Raw genomic sequence first — 14,140 nt, 5'->3', positions numbered from 1 at the left:
GACTAACTTTATAAAAGTATTATATAATAAAAAATAAAATATTTACTTACCAAAAAATAAATAAATAAATGAAAAAAAACACTTGCACTAAATCTTCAAACCATTTTAAATGACACATTATAAAGCGGAATAAAATAATTACATATTTTTCTTCAAAACTGCCGCTCTTTTTTTACTGTCAATTACGCCATTATTTTTTTTTTTTTGAATAAACAAAGATGGTGCTGCGATATAATACTGTGTTATGCGGTGTATTAGTGATTCAGTGGTTATGTGTGTAGAGTTGTGAAGAATGTAAATACATGTAACATTAATATTATAAAAAAAAAAAAAAAAAGTCATGAACAAAAAAAAATATAGTGCTAATAAATATATTTCACAATAATTAAATTATAAAAAAAATCAACGTAACAGCTTGAAGATTGCAGTGTTAGAAAAAGTATTAGACAAAAAAATACGACAAAAAAAAAAATTTGTACAAAAATCACACACACACAAATAAAAAATTCATCAAAATTTCCACGAGTCTATATATTTGTGTGTGACGTTTTGTTAAAAAAAAGTAGATAAAAAAAATTTACAAAACTCTACCAATGAATATTGGAGTAAATATTTCAACAATTACGTGAGAAAAAAAATTAAAAAGTATCAATAGTTAATTTAGAATAAAAGATTGAAGAAAAAAAAAAAGAAAAAAACAGGTTCAAGGTACACTCAGAGTTGTGACGCAAGTGTGTAAATAATCACGCTACAATAACAATAACAACAACAAAAACAACAACAACAACATTATTAACAACCATATAATCATCAATCAACAATATTAAATAATAATTTGTCAAAGGGAAAAACGATAATATAAAAACGATAAACTACAAGGCAACTAAGATAAATGAAAAAAAATAAATGTTAATCAAGTGATAACAAAAATATATATCTAATCATCACCAGGAAGTTTTAAAAAACCGTTGACGCCGTCGGCAAGGTAGCCGACGACGATAATACTATCAAGATTAAAAAAGTAATGTACCTATTTATAATTAAATTAATTATTACGAAATTATAAATAATTCTTGATTTTTTTTTTTTCAATAAAAATTGATTATTTGTAGGTCAAGTTGACAAGGTGGGACAAGGAGGTGCAGGTTACATCAACCGGGTTGAACCACCGGATAAAATAATTTCAAAAATGGCCTTCAATGAGGTGAGTTTAATTTAATTATAATATTTTTTTTAATATATCAATAATACGTCAATTAAAAATATAAAAAATATATGACAAAACATAACCTATTTTTACAACTCCAGCTGTCAATATATTTTTTATATTTTTTATATATTAAATTTATACATTTTATTATACAATAATTATGTGGTTTTATTTTTGACTTAATCTTTTTTTTACTAAATTTATTATTCAACCAAATTAATTCTAATATATAAACAAAAAAAATAATCAATCTTCACATGGTTGCGCACCAGCTGATACACATTTTAATTCAAAAAAAAAAAAAATCAATTGATTATATAACATGAAAAATATTTCAACATTAAAATTTAATAATTAAATTAAATTTATAAATAAAAAAAAATTAAAATTTTGTCATTATAATATATTATCTGTAACATCATCAACATGTTAAAATTATGTTTCGCTTTCTAACTATCCAGTTATAAAATTAATTAAAATGAAATTTTTTTAAAAAAATAATTATTTTACAAGTTAATCAACAATATGTATTACTTTTTTTTTTTTTCAATTAGATAACTTTATTAGATACTGTCACGTGTTGATTATCTTACTGACCAATGACATTAAAATCATTTAAAAAAATATACCTATAATTCTAAACAAAATTAATCTTTCAAAAAAATATTATATTATTTATATTATTATTATGTATTAATGATAATAATAATATTTGAATTGAAATTAGTCAGTTGGCTACCCACTCGAGCGATTACATCACGTCATATAATTCTGATGACTGACTTATATACCCCCTCGAGACATGTAATTATTTATTATTTCTTATTTTTTCAAACTGTTGCACAATCAAAAAATAATAAATAACATCACCAAACAAAAGAGTATATAATTGCCTCGTTTTTTTAATCGATCTATATACTATTATTCAACTGAAATTTTAATTATTTGTTCTGTATTTATTTTTTATATATACTCACATAAAATATATATTCAATAATTTATCCAAAATTTTTAGTACAAGGTCACGTTAATTAATTATTTATGAAACTAAAAAAAAAAAAAGTAGTTGATAAAGCCTACATGTTTTATTATTATTTTTTTTTAAATAAAATTAACATAAATAATAATAATTATAATGTTATTGTTATTTTAGTAATTTTATTTTTTAAATATTATTATTGTTAACCTAATTTTATTGACGTTATACAAATAAAATAATAAATATTATATATATTTTAAAAATAAATATATATTGTGTAGTATAATAATTCTGACTTTCGCCGGAATTCCATAGAAAACTATATATACTGACAGTGTAGGGACGTTAGCCTATAAAAATATAAAACTAGTACTTTACTGGCTTCTATATAAAATATATATCAAGATGTATATATTTAATACACTTTAAATAATAAATATATAAATTTATTAACGGGATATCAGCCTAGCCCTCGTTTCCATTCATTTGAATTTTTTTAATTTTTTTTCATATATAGCATCAATGAGAAGTGGTCATTCTTCTTCTTGATTTACATTTTTTTTTTATTTATTTATTTAAAATATTTTTATATAATAAAAATAAACAAGGAAAATAATTTAATTTTCATTTATTTAAATTTTTTTGAAACACCATGAAATGGTTATTTTTTTATGATATAATTTTTTTTTTAATTCAAATGGAAAAAAAATTAATCTGATAAAATAAACAATGAAAATTTTTTAAATTAAATTAACGTGTGTATTGAAATTTGTTTTTTTTTTTTTCTCTTTTTATTTTACTGATAAAAAAAAAATGTGTTGAATTGTTGTCGTTTGTGGTACATACAGTATGTGTAACCCATGAATCGAGCGGTTTATTTACCGTTTAGTTGCTCGGCCAAACACAACCAGGAAAAAAAAAAATATATAAAAAAATATTTTCTTATCGCAACTCACTACGGTTTCCATTTATATTACTCCTCTTTATAGCCACATGCTAGTACAGGCATATAGTTTAACAACTTGAAAAATAAAAATTTTAAAAAGAAAAAAAAAAAAATCATAATACATAAACTTGGAATATAATAAAAGAAAAAAATAATATTTTCCTTGATAGAGTAAATTTTTTATTTTCCAATTTATTATTTTATGTTAAAAAATATAAAAAAAATTCTAAAAAATTAATTTTATCATTTTACACGATGATATTTATCAAAATGATTCGAGTTTTATTTTTTTACAAAATAGAAAAAGTCTTGGTAGTTAATCTTATGATAGTTGATGAATTTTATTGGGGTAAAAAAATATATAAAATAACTCTGGATGATTGGGGATGATAAAGAGAATGAAAGATCCTTATTGCGGCGTCGTCGTCGTCGTCGGGACGCAAGCCAAGGTCTTTGCCCCAGGAGCCAGACATACAGGTCGATGCCCAGACACAACTTTTACCCTCGCATCCATACTTTTACGAATTTTTTTTTTTTTTTTATATTTTATCCTAGAATGTCATTGCCATTCCATGTAATTTTATTTTTCTTTATTTTGAATTTTATTTTTTTTTATCTCAGTAATTTTATAACAATAACATAATAATTATTTAAAAATAACAAAAAAATTAATTTAATTTTGAAAAATATTAATACTAGATGAAATAATTAATAATAAAAATTCTATTTTAATTTATTCATGCTTTCAATTTAAATAATGCTATCTTTTTTTTTTCTTTTCTTCAATCAAAAAACAAAATTAAATCATTTAAAAAGACTTTTATCAATTTTTTTTATATAATCAGACTTTGTATTGAAAAATTGATAAAGAGTGCTTGAAAAATTGGCACTTGAAAGTGGAGAAAAAAAATTAAAAATAAAAAAAAAAAGTGACGTTATAGACGAGGCAAAAATAAAAATAAACAGACCAGGTGATTGAACACACATCTAGATAAATGTAGACATACTTTTTTGCGCCGACGCTTAAAGGGTTTATATAATGTATGGAAGGGATGTTTTTATATATACTTTTTGTATGTGAATGTATATATATATTACTTATGAAAACTATGGAAAAACGATGCTCAACGTTGGGGTGTATAAGTGATGAAAGAGAGGCGGTATGAGAGGGTTGGTTTTACTTTTCTGTATCATGAAAAAAAAAATTATTTTTTTCAGTTGACACGCGACGCTTTAACTGACTCGATCGGTGTCATCTTTATTTATTTATTTAAAATTTATTTAAATAATTAAATTTACGTGATATTACCTAACGTATATTTGTCTAATTATTTAAATAAAATTATTTTTTTAAATTTTTTATTAATTAAAGTAATAAATATTTTATTTATTTAATTTTTTCAATTAAAATACGTTAGCTTATTTTATTTTGTAATGTAGACTTTAATCTTATCAAGTTTTTTTTTTTTTTATAAATTCATTATTTTTATCTCGTTGTAGATACAGTAATTATAATTTTACATTAACTCGTTGCTAATTTAAACTCTTATTTAAATTTAAAAAAATAAAAAACAATTTTTAAAATTTTTTAATATATATTTTTCATAATAAAAAAAAAAAAAAAAACTTGGGTGAAAAAAATATTTAATAATAATAAAATTCAATATTCAAAGTTGATTGTCCTTTTGGGTCTAATTTGCATTTTTACTTAACATAGAACAAAGTAACCCAGAGTTCAAATTGCACTCATGCAACTTTACGAGTCGGCTATCGATCTTCATGTCAAGTTTTAACTGCTGCAAAAGTTTCGATAACTATTTTTAAATTTTTTAAAAAAAATATATATATTATTTTACTGTATCAAAAAATAGTTGATGTAATTTTCTCTCGTGATAAAATTATTTTTTTTTCTTTTATTTCAATCTAGCATATATATAATGCAAAATAGATATGAAAAGTTTATTATTTAAAGTAACACAAAAAGCCGGATAAATATTCTACCACCTGTCGATATTTTTCTATTAACAAAAAAAAAAAATTTGCTATTATTTTTTCTATCGAATTTTACAAACTTTTTAAAAGTGTTTCGATTTTTTTTTTTTTTGCTTCTTTCTTTACATACACGTGTCACTTTTTTTTTTTTTAAATCGATTTGTCATTTATATTATATATAAATAAATTAAAGATAAGTAACCTTCATTGTTGTTGTTTTTTTTTTTTTTTTTTAATTTCGAAAGATCGTAGTGTGTGAGTGTGCAGTCTTTAAGGAATTTAATATAAAATGTTTGCTGCAATGGTTCTTCATAAACACTCGAAACAAAATATTAATAAAAATAATGATAATGGTAGACGTAATTCAAGTAAAAAATATAAAATACGAATGAATCTTATCAATAATAATTTTATCAATTTAATTGATAATAATCGTATTAATGATAACTACGTTTACAATCGAAATCGAGCATTTGGTGCAACAACGGTGAGTTGTTTTCTTTATATATATACAAAAAGATTATATATATTTAATTTACGTTTTATAAATTATCCTTGTTATTGATAATACAGTACAACAAAAAAAGAAAAAAAAAAAAATATTATTAAACAATTATTACTGTCTTTGCCTCGTATAAATAATTCATCAAATTATTATTTTTCAAGTATTTAGTAAAATAATTATACACAATGAAAATATTTTCTATTTGTTTTTTTAATTATTGTTATTAAATCATCCATTAAAATTGAAATAATTAATTCTATTTTTTTTTAAATTTAAATAACTAATTTTTTTAATTCTTGTTTTTATAAATTTGTATATTTAATATATTTTTTTTTCTATCAAAAAAACAAAATTAATTGATAGTTAATAAATTGTCATTTAAATAAATGATAAATACATGTTTATTTTTATTTTTCTTCATTATTTTTCAATATATATATATATTGCATTGAGGATATAATATTTTATGCAATTGTTATTATTTCATGTAAGTTTATAATATGCAAAATCGAAACGATACGAAATGCACCGAGTTGTGCCGAGTTAAAATGATTAAAAAATAAAAATGTATATGAAAAAAAAAATTTGCAATATAAAATAGCAAAGTTGGCATCATCGAAACAGCGATCGTTTGTTTGTGTGTATGTGTGTTGTCGCCTTTCACTTGGTGACTTGGCCATATTTACAGTACTATGTGCGACCATCAGACCATCGATGACGATGACGACGACCAACACCACTACCATCACTTGCAACTCCTCATTTTTTATTTTTCCATTTAAACTATATGCAATGCTAGCTGAACAATGCATTATCTAGTCTAACACAATGTGTCGTTTTTTTTTTTTGCTGTTAGTATCTTTAACCCACACATAATTTATTTTTCAACATCATTGTCTTTTTTAAAAAATCAAATAAATAAAATAAATATACTCTCTATTAATATTTCCATTTGATTTATAAAATATCAATTAATCTAGATCAAATAATCATTAAAAAATTGAAAAAATAAATTTATATATAAATAAACCTGCAATATAATTTGTATTTTTTTTTTTTTTTTTTTTCGTTAATTAAAAATTCATTTTAAAAAAGTGAATTTCTTTTAATTTATTTATTTTTTTATATTCATATATAAATTTTATTCAACTGACAGTTGAGTAGAAAATACAAAAAAAAAAAAAAAATATATACTTTTATTTAATACCAACTAGTACAACAACTTGGTTGTTACGTCTCAGTCTGTTTTTTTATTTTTTTCTTTTTTTTTTTTATGTATTAGTCACATATACAAGCTTATGTACAACTGTGAGATTTAACTACCTGTCTTTATCATTTGATTGGTTATCTTTATCTTTTACCTTTCTTATGGTATATACAACTGGATTTGTTGGAGAGACACATAGTTTCGTTGGCAAACCAACACACAAATCCCCAACTCCTGCTTTTCTTTGCGCGATCACGGTTCCTTTGGTTGCTTGTCAGTTGGCATCCGAGTGCCAGTCATAACGGGCTTTATATATTTTTCTATAAACCATAGTGTTTTTTACAATTTAAACGTATAAGTTTATGTTATTTAAACGTCATTATACAATATAATGATAAAAGTATAAATTGCATTACATACTTTTTGTGTTTGTGCATTGATTTCATAATTTTATTTTGTGCACAAGTGGATTTTTAAATTAATTTCTCTTTGTTATTTAAAATAACAAATTAATAATTTTGCATATTAAATTTTGTTACTTGATATATATTTGTGAATTATTTAGAGCATAAAATAGCTCAGGTGAAAATAATTATATTATATTATCCAAATGAGGATTTAAAATATATATCAATTTTTTCTTTTCATTTTGGAGCAACAAGTGGTATAATAGCTAAGAATTATTTGATATAAAAAAAAACACATTGAATAATATCTCACCAGGTGTTAGATATATACAGATAAATATAAATATTTTTTTATATAATTTATTACTGATGAATAACTAAAATATATATTTGTGCACTAATTGTCATCATAAATGAACATCGTGAATGCACTCAAGCATATCATGACTTGACGTTGTATATTTTTAGAGTATACACAAAAGAATGCGTACAAGGTGTGCCATAAAAACATGTTTGAAAAAAAAGCCAAAGTAATCATCATCAACAACAACGACAACAATAAAAAAACTGAATAAAAAATTATCAATATATTTGTTAATAATAACAACAACACCAACAAAAAAAAAAACCATATTAAAATTTAAAAATAAAAAAAAAAAAAGAGCTAAACGAGAAAAATAAAAATGCGAAACGGAGCTCAGGCACAACAAACAGCGGTGATGGCGCCGCCTCACCTGAACGGATCGGCACAGTTTATATCCGGCGGATATGTCGGTTATGTGTCTCGTCAATCCTGGTCCCAATTTCAAACTGTACAACAACAACAGCAACAACAACAAAATCAAAATCAAAGACGTAATGGTAGTAATAGACCTATTTCTCATCCACCACCACCACCATCACCCTCAACAACAACAACAACAACAACATCATCATCATCATCCTCGTCATCATCATCGTCATCATCACAAGCATCTCCTACAACACATCAACGTAATATTAATGGTGGACAACAACAATTACAACAAAAACAACAACAACAATCAAAAAATAATTCTCTTCCGCGATCGCGAATCACGCAAACAAGAAGTACGACGCCCTCGGTGAGTCACCACGTCAAATAAACCCACATAAATTTTTATAAAACACATTTTAAAATTTATGTGTGTGTATTTTTAATAATAATGATAATAATTTTAATCATTTATTATTATTGTTATTATTATTTCAACATGTGTGTAATATTTTTTTTTTTTTTTTTTTGTAATTTTATTATTTTCAAATGGTATAGATATTGTTCATATCTGATAACACACACACACATGTACACATGTTGATTATATGAAAATTGATAATAATATTGATTAAAAAATATATATATAATCAATTTTATTTATATATATTTTTTTAAATTAAATTTATAACGGTTATTATTAGAGTTTTATTTATCTTTTTTTTTTAAAGAGAAAATCATAATTTTATTTTTTCATTCAAAACACGATGTCCTTTCTTTCTTTTTGCTTTATAAAAAAAATTCGAGACCTGCATGTCGAATGAGATGAAGAATCATGATACATATATACACTAAAGTCGCGTGGGAATGTCGTCGTATTTGATATTTTTGCAATGTATGAATACGACACGCTTTGAAATCTAGACGACCTAAAATTTTTATATTTTTTTCAATTAAATATCCTTATTTATTTAATTCAATTTTTTCTTTTTTTTTTTTTAGAAACTATACAATAAAGAAAATTCGACATGTAAAGTAATTGTATAATGTATATTATTTCGCCAAAGGAATTTGAATGTCAAATATGTATTTAAGTGTTTCAAAATGTGAAATTTTTTTTTTTTTTTTTTTATATACAATTAAGTAAAAAGTAAAGTAAATGAAAATTGATAATGAATGAAGTAATTGAATTATAATAGTGAATTATAGTATTTCGTACTTTCTGAAAACTTTGAAAAATAAGTAACAAATTATTGCTTTATACTCAAGTGTCAGTAATGGATTATTTATCTAGGAGTTGAAGAAATAAATAGAAGAAAAAAAATTTTATTTATTGATTACTCTATTGATGTTTAATTTAGTTTGATGATTATTTTAGTATCGTACTTTCGCTTTCTGAAAAACAAGTAACAAATTATTGTCTTTATACTCAAGGTCCAGGAATGGATTATTTATCTAGGAGTTGAAGAAATAGAAGAAAAAAAAAATTTCTTATGATTACTCGTCTCTTTATATTTGATGATTATTTCGTTATTTGTATTTCTATAAGTATTTAATTTCAAATGAGCCAAGGTAAACAGCATTGTTGTTGTAAGTTTCATTGATACTTTCGTAATATGAAATAACAATGACTTGACTTGAAGAAAAAAAAAATTATTAGACCCACGTGTGTGTGAATTTTTTAAAAATAATTTATTTTCTATATTTATTTCTATTATAAAATTTAGATTCATTGTGTTTTTTATATTTTTATATTGTTAATTTTATTTTATTTTTTTGTTGCAGAAGGTTGATCCAGAATTGATATTTACAAAACAAGAAAGAATTGGAAAAGGTAGTTTTGGAGAGGTATTCAAGGGTATTGACAATAGAAGTCAGCAAGTTGTTGCTATTAAAATCATTGATTTGGAAGAAGCTGAAGATGAAATTGAGGATATTCAGCAAGAAATTATGGTATTGTCGCAGTGCGACAGTCCATATGTCACAAAATATTATGGATCTTATCTCAAGGTATTTAAAAAAAAAACAAAAAAATTAATCTTTTAATATTTACTTTTTAATTTACTCATATTTTAATTGCCTTATCATTTTTTTTTTGTTTGATTTTATAATTTTTAAAAATACCAATGACAAGTTAACAAGGTTTCGAAGTCATAAAAATACGAGTCGTTTTTTTTTCTTTTCTTAATTTGTTTGTTTAATATTTTTAACAACAACAACAACAAAAAATTCATTCAAAATATCAATAAATATTTTATTTAATTTATTATTAGTAATAAAAAATTCCAAATGACAAATAAAAATTCCAAAGAATAAATAAAATTTTATATTAAAAAAAAAAAAATTTTCAACTATATAAAAGTCCTGGTTATTGTATAAATGAATTTTTTTTTTTTTTTTTTTTTTCATATTATAAATAAATAAAAAAATAACTAATAATAAATTTTTATCATCTCGTTGATGCAAGCATAAATAGCTGTAAAAATTATTCATTAATGAAACAACGTCATGAAAATAAAATAATGATAAAAACATAAAAATCTTGATTGTCCTTGTACGAACCATTGGGCATTAATAACACAAGGGATTTAAACCATCGTGTACTGGATTATTTATTTATTGACACATGCAATATATTATAAAATAAAGCAGCATGTATCAGTTGTTGTTGTTGTTGTTGTTGTTGTTTGTACATATAAAGAGTTGGATATACTTTAGAACGTATAGAATCATAGTGTGTATTGGGTGTCTTCATCATCGATGATGATTATATGAATATAATTATAACGGTGTGCGATGATTGGTGGCACAGTTTTCTTAGCTTTAGCATTATTTTAATAAAATTATTTTTATTTAAATGATACTACACTCACACAACGTCATTGACATTTCATATTTATTTACACTACTTGTATTTTTTTTTTTTTCAACTTGTTTCTTTTATACTAACTTGAAAAAAAATGATGATGATGATGGTGAAAGAAAAAAGCAAGATAAAAATCTGCATTCTAAGGATTATTAATTTTTATAATTTATTTATATTTTTTTAATTATGCTTATTTAAGGGAACGAAATTATGGATCATCATGGAATATTTGGGTGGTGGATCAGCATTAGATCTCATGAAAGCCGGAAGCTTTGAGGAAATGCATATTGCTGTTATTCTACGTGAAGTATTAAAAGGCCTTGATTATTTACACAGTGAACGAAAACTTCATCGAGACATTAAAGGTAATGATTATAATAATGATGATAATAATATTAAAATAAGTAAATTTGTATTTTTTTTCTTTTTTTGTTTTAATCAATTAATTTAATTTAATTTATTTATTTAGCTGCCAATGTTTTATTGAGTGAAATGGGTGATGTTAAATTGGCTGATTTTGGTGTTGCTGGTCAACTAACAAATACAACAAGTAAAAGAAATACATTTGTTGGTACACCATTTTGGATGGCACCAGAAGTCATTAAACAATCTGCCTATGATTCAAAAGTAAGTTAAATAAATATAATATTAAATAAAAAAGTATCCTCCTGGTTAATTTTAAATTAATTTATAAAATTTTTTCAGGCAGATATTTGGTCACTTGGTATAACAGCAATTGAATTAGCAAAAGGTGAACCACCAAATAGTGAATTACATCCAATGAGAGTATTATTTTTAATACCAAAAAATAATCCACCTCAATTAACTGGAAATTATACAAAACAATTTAAAGAATTTGTTGAAGCATGTCTTAATAAAGATCCAGAAAATCGTCCAACAGCAAAAGAATTATTAAAATTTCAATTTATACGTAAAGCTAAAAAAAATTCATATCTTATTGATTTAATTGATAGATATAAAAAATGGAAATCACAAAGAAGTGAAGAATCTGAAACTGAAAGTGAAAATTCAGATTCAGAAGAATCAAAACAAGATAGTGATTTAGATGAACCATGGATTATGACTGTTAAAGGACCACATGTTGGTAAAACAAATATTGTATCAACAGTATTATCACAAATTGATGAACAATCATGTTCATTAAATCAAAATAAATTAACAACAAATACAACAACAACAACAATAAATCATCGTGGTGATATTAATAATCAACAATTATTAAAAACAACAACAACATCAAATGGTGGTAGTAGTATTAATATTAGTGGTATTAATAAATCACCATCAAAAGATATAACAATAAATCAACATTATAGAAATGATATTGGACAACAAAGTAAACATAATAATAATAATAATATTAATACAAATAATAATAATAGTAATAATAATACACCTGTAAGACCACATGATATTGCACCAGCACCACCAGTTGAATTACGTGATAAACGTGATTATTGTGAATGGAAAAGAGAATTAAAAGATATACGTGAACGTGATAATAATAATACACAAGATAAAAAAAATAGTAAAACTGATATAACAGTATTACAAAATGATGATAAACAAAGACCAAGAAGTTCACAAGATTCTAAAACATCTAAAAGTCAAGTATTAACATCTGTTATAATACCATTGTTAAGTGAATTACAAAGAAAATATCAATATTCAACAAGAGATAATAATAATGAAACATCTAGTACTGGAAGAAATTTAAATAATAATAATATAAATAATAATATAAATAATAATAATAATAATAGTAGTAGTGGTGCTATTGATGAATTAAAAAGCGCATTTGAAATTGCTGAAAGAACATCACCTGGTATTAATGAAGCACTTGTCAGAGAAATTCTTAAGGCATTATTACCAGCAAATCATTCAGACAGTAGATTGTCTATGCTCATGGAAAAAGTTATTTTAAGGTAAATTTAATTGATTTATTATTATTGTTAAATTGCTATTTTATAAATTTTAATTTTATTTATTGTTAATTTTTTAGGGACACGTAGGAACAGGCATGGACAAATTTATCCAAGAGACTGTTATTTTTCAAGACTTTAACGTTGTGAAAATAAATATATATATATATTATAAATATAATATATCGTAATTAAATATGCGATTAAAATTATTTGCTGATAATACTGGATGACCCATTTTAACAAAATCACGATAATGATAATCACGTGCCAGTGGTCTATTCAAATTCCTGCCTATTTTAAAGTTGAAAAAAAAAAAATAACAAAATAATAATTAATTTGATGCAGACGATTTTTATTTAAAAAAAAAAAAAAAAAAATCTAGATGTATATTTTTCTTTGAGTTGTTTGTTTTTTTTGAAAAAAAAAAAACAAATAATATATTTTTTTCTCAAGTTGTTGATTTTTATTATATATAATTTCTTATATTTTTTAATTTTAATATAGGCTGGTAATAATAAAAAAAAAAAAAAAGTTTAAAATTATTTACCATTATGGGCAGTAAATGTTTTGAAGTATTTTGTTAATCGTTGCGCATCTAGAGTTAGTTTATATATAAAATAAAAAATTAAAACAAAAAAAAGGCAATCAGTAATATATTTATTACTGATATAAAAATAATAAATTTAAAAAAAATAAAAATGCCATGTAAATATGTATTTAGAAATATAAGATATTAATTAATTATTGTTATGGTTGACAATATTCTGTCAACTTGTTTCCACCCAAGTTCTGACACCCACAATGGGAGTTTTGTTCCACAAAAATATATTTATAGATATATTAAAGAAAAAAAAAAAAAACGTTCAAGATAAGGTATAAAATGTTACCCTCTCTTAACACCTATAAAACATTGGACAAGTTGTTTTTAATATATTCTTTTCTTTTTTTTTCTCTTCCACACATTTATTAACTACTTTAAGAAATAAACATTTTTCTTTTATTCTTTTTGTTTATCCTTTTTTTGAATAAATAAATAAAATATTTAAATAATACTCTCAGTTTTATTCTTGTTCTTAAAACGAGATTTAGATAAAATGTTAAATCAGAGAAAAAAAATATAAAATTAACACACAAATCTTATAAAGTAAACAGAACAAAAAAAAGAAATATAAAAAAAAAACAGGGTGAAAGTGTAGGTAGTTTTCCATAAACGATTTATTTGTGCGTTTAATTAATAAAAATTTTAGTGTTGTTTATTAAACTCTAATTAAAAAAAATAAATTTAGAAAAAGTTTTATATTATTATCGAAAAAAAAATAAAAAAGTAAAATAAGCTAATGATAATAATC

At 22.9% G+C, this 14,140-nt stretch overlaps 1 protein-coding gene across 3 annotated transcripts; it reads left to right on the top strand.

Moving 5' to 3' along the window:
• The first annotated feature begins 277 nt into the window (after window positions 1-277).
• On the top strand, window positions 278-13,974 carry LOC122852752 (serine/threonine-protein kinase 26). 3 transcript variants are annotated; one of them, XM_044152713.1, is made up of 7 exons: window positions 278-1,021; window positions 1,113-1,204; window positions 9,765-9,989; window positions 11,045-11,210; window positions 11,315-11,472; window positions 11,551-12,791; window positions 12,869-13,974. In XM_044152713.1, exons 2-7 carry the CDS (start codon window positions 1,190-1,192, stop codon window positions 12,876-12,878), a joined length of 1,815 nt encoding a protein of 604 aa, XP_044008648.1. In that variant the 5' UTR covers window positions 278-1,021; window positions 1,113-1,189; the 3' UTR covers window positions 12,879-13,974. The 3 variants fall into 3 exon arrangements, with proteins under 3 accessions (XP_044008648.1, XP_044008647.1, XP_044008646.1); XM_044152712.1 differs by lacking the exons at window positions 278-1,021; window positions 1,113-1,204 and adding an exon at window positions 5,373-5,614; XM_044152711.1 differs by lacking the exons at window positions 278-1,021; window positions 1,113-1,204 and adding an exon at window positions 7,021-8,349.
• Window positions 13,975-14,140: the final 166 nt, after the last annotated feature.

This window comes from Aphidius gifuensis, linkage group LG3 (assembly GCF_014905175.1).
Source record: "Aphidius gifuensis isolate YNYX2018 linkage group LG3, ASM1490517v1, whole genome shotgun sequence".
Lineage (NCBI taxonomy): Eukaryota > Metazoa > Arthropoda > Insecta > Hymenoptera > Braconidae > Aphidius > Aphidius gifuensis.
Note: the sequence above shows the minus strand (reverse complement) of the source record. Positions and strands in the feature narration are given on the sequence as shown.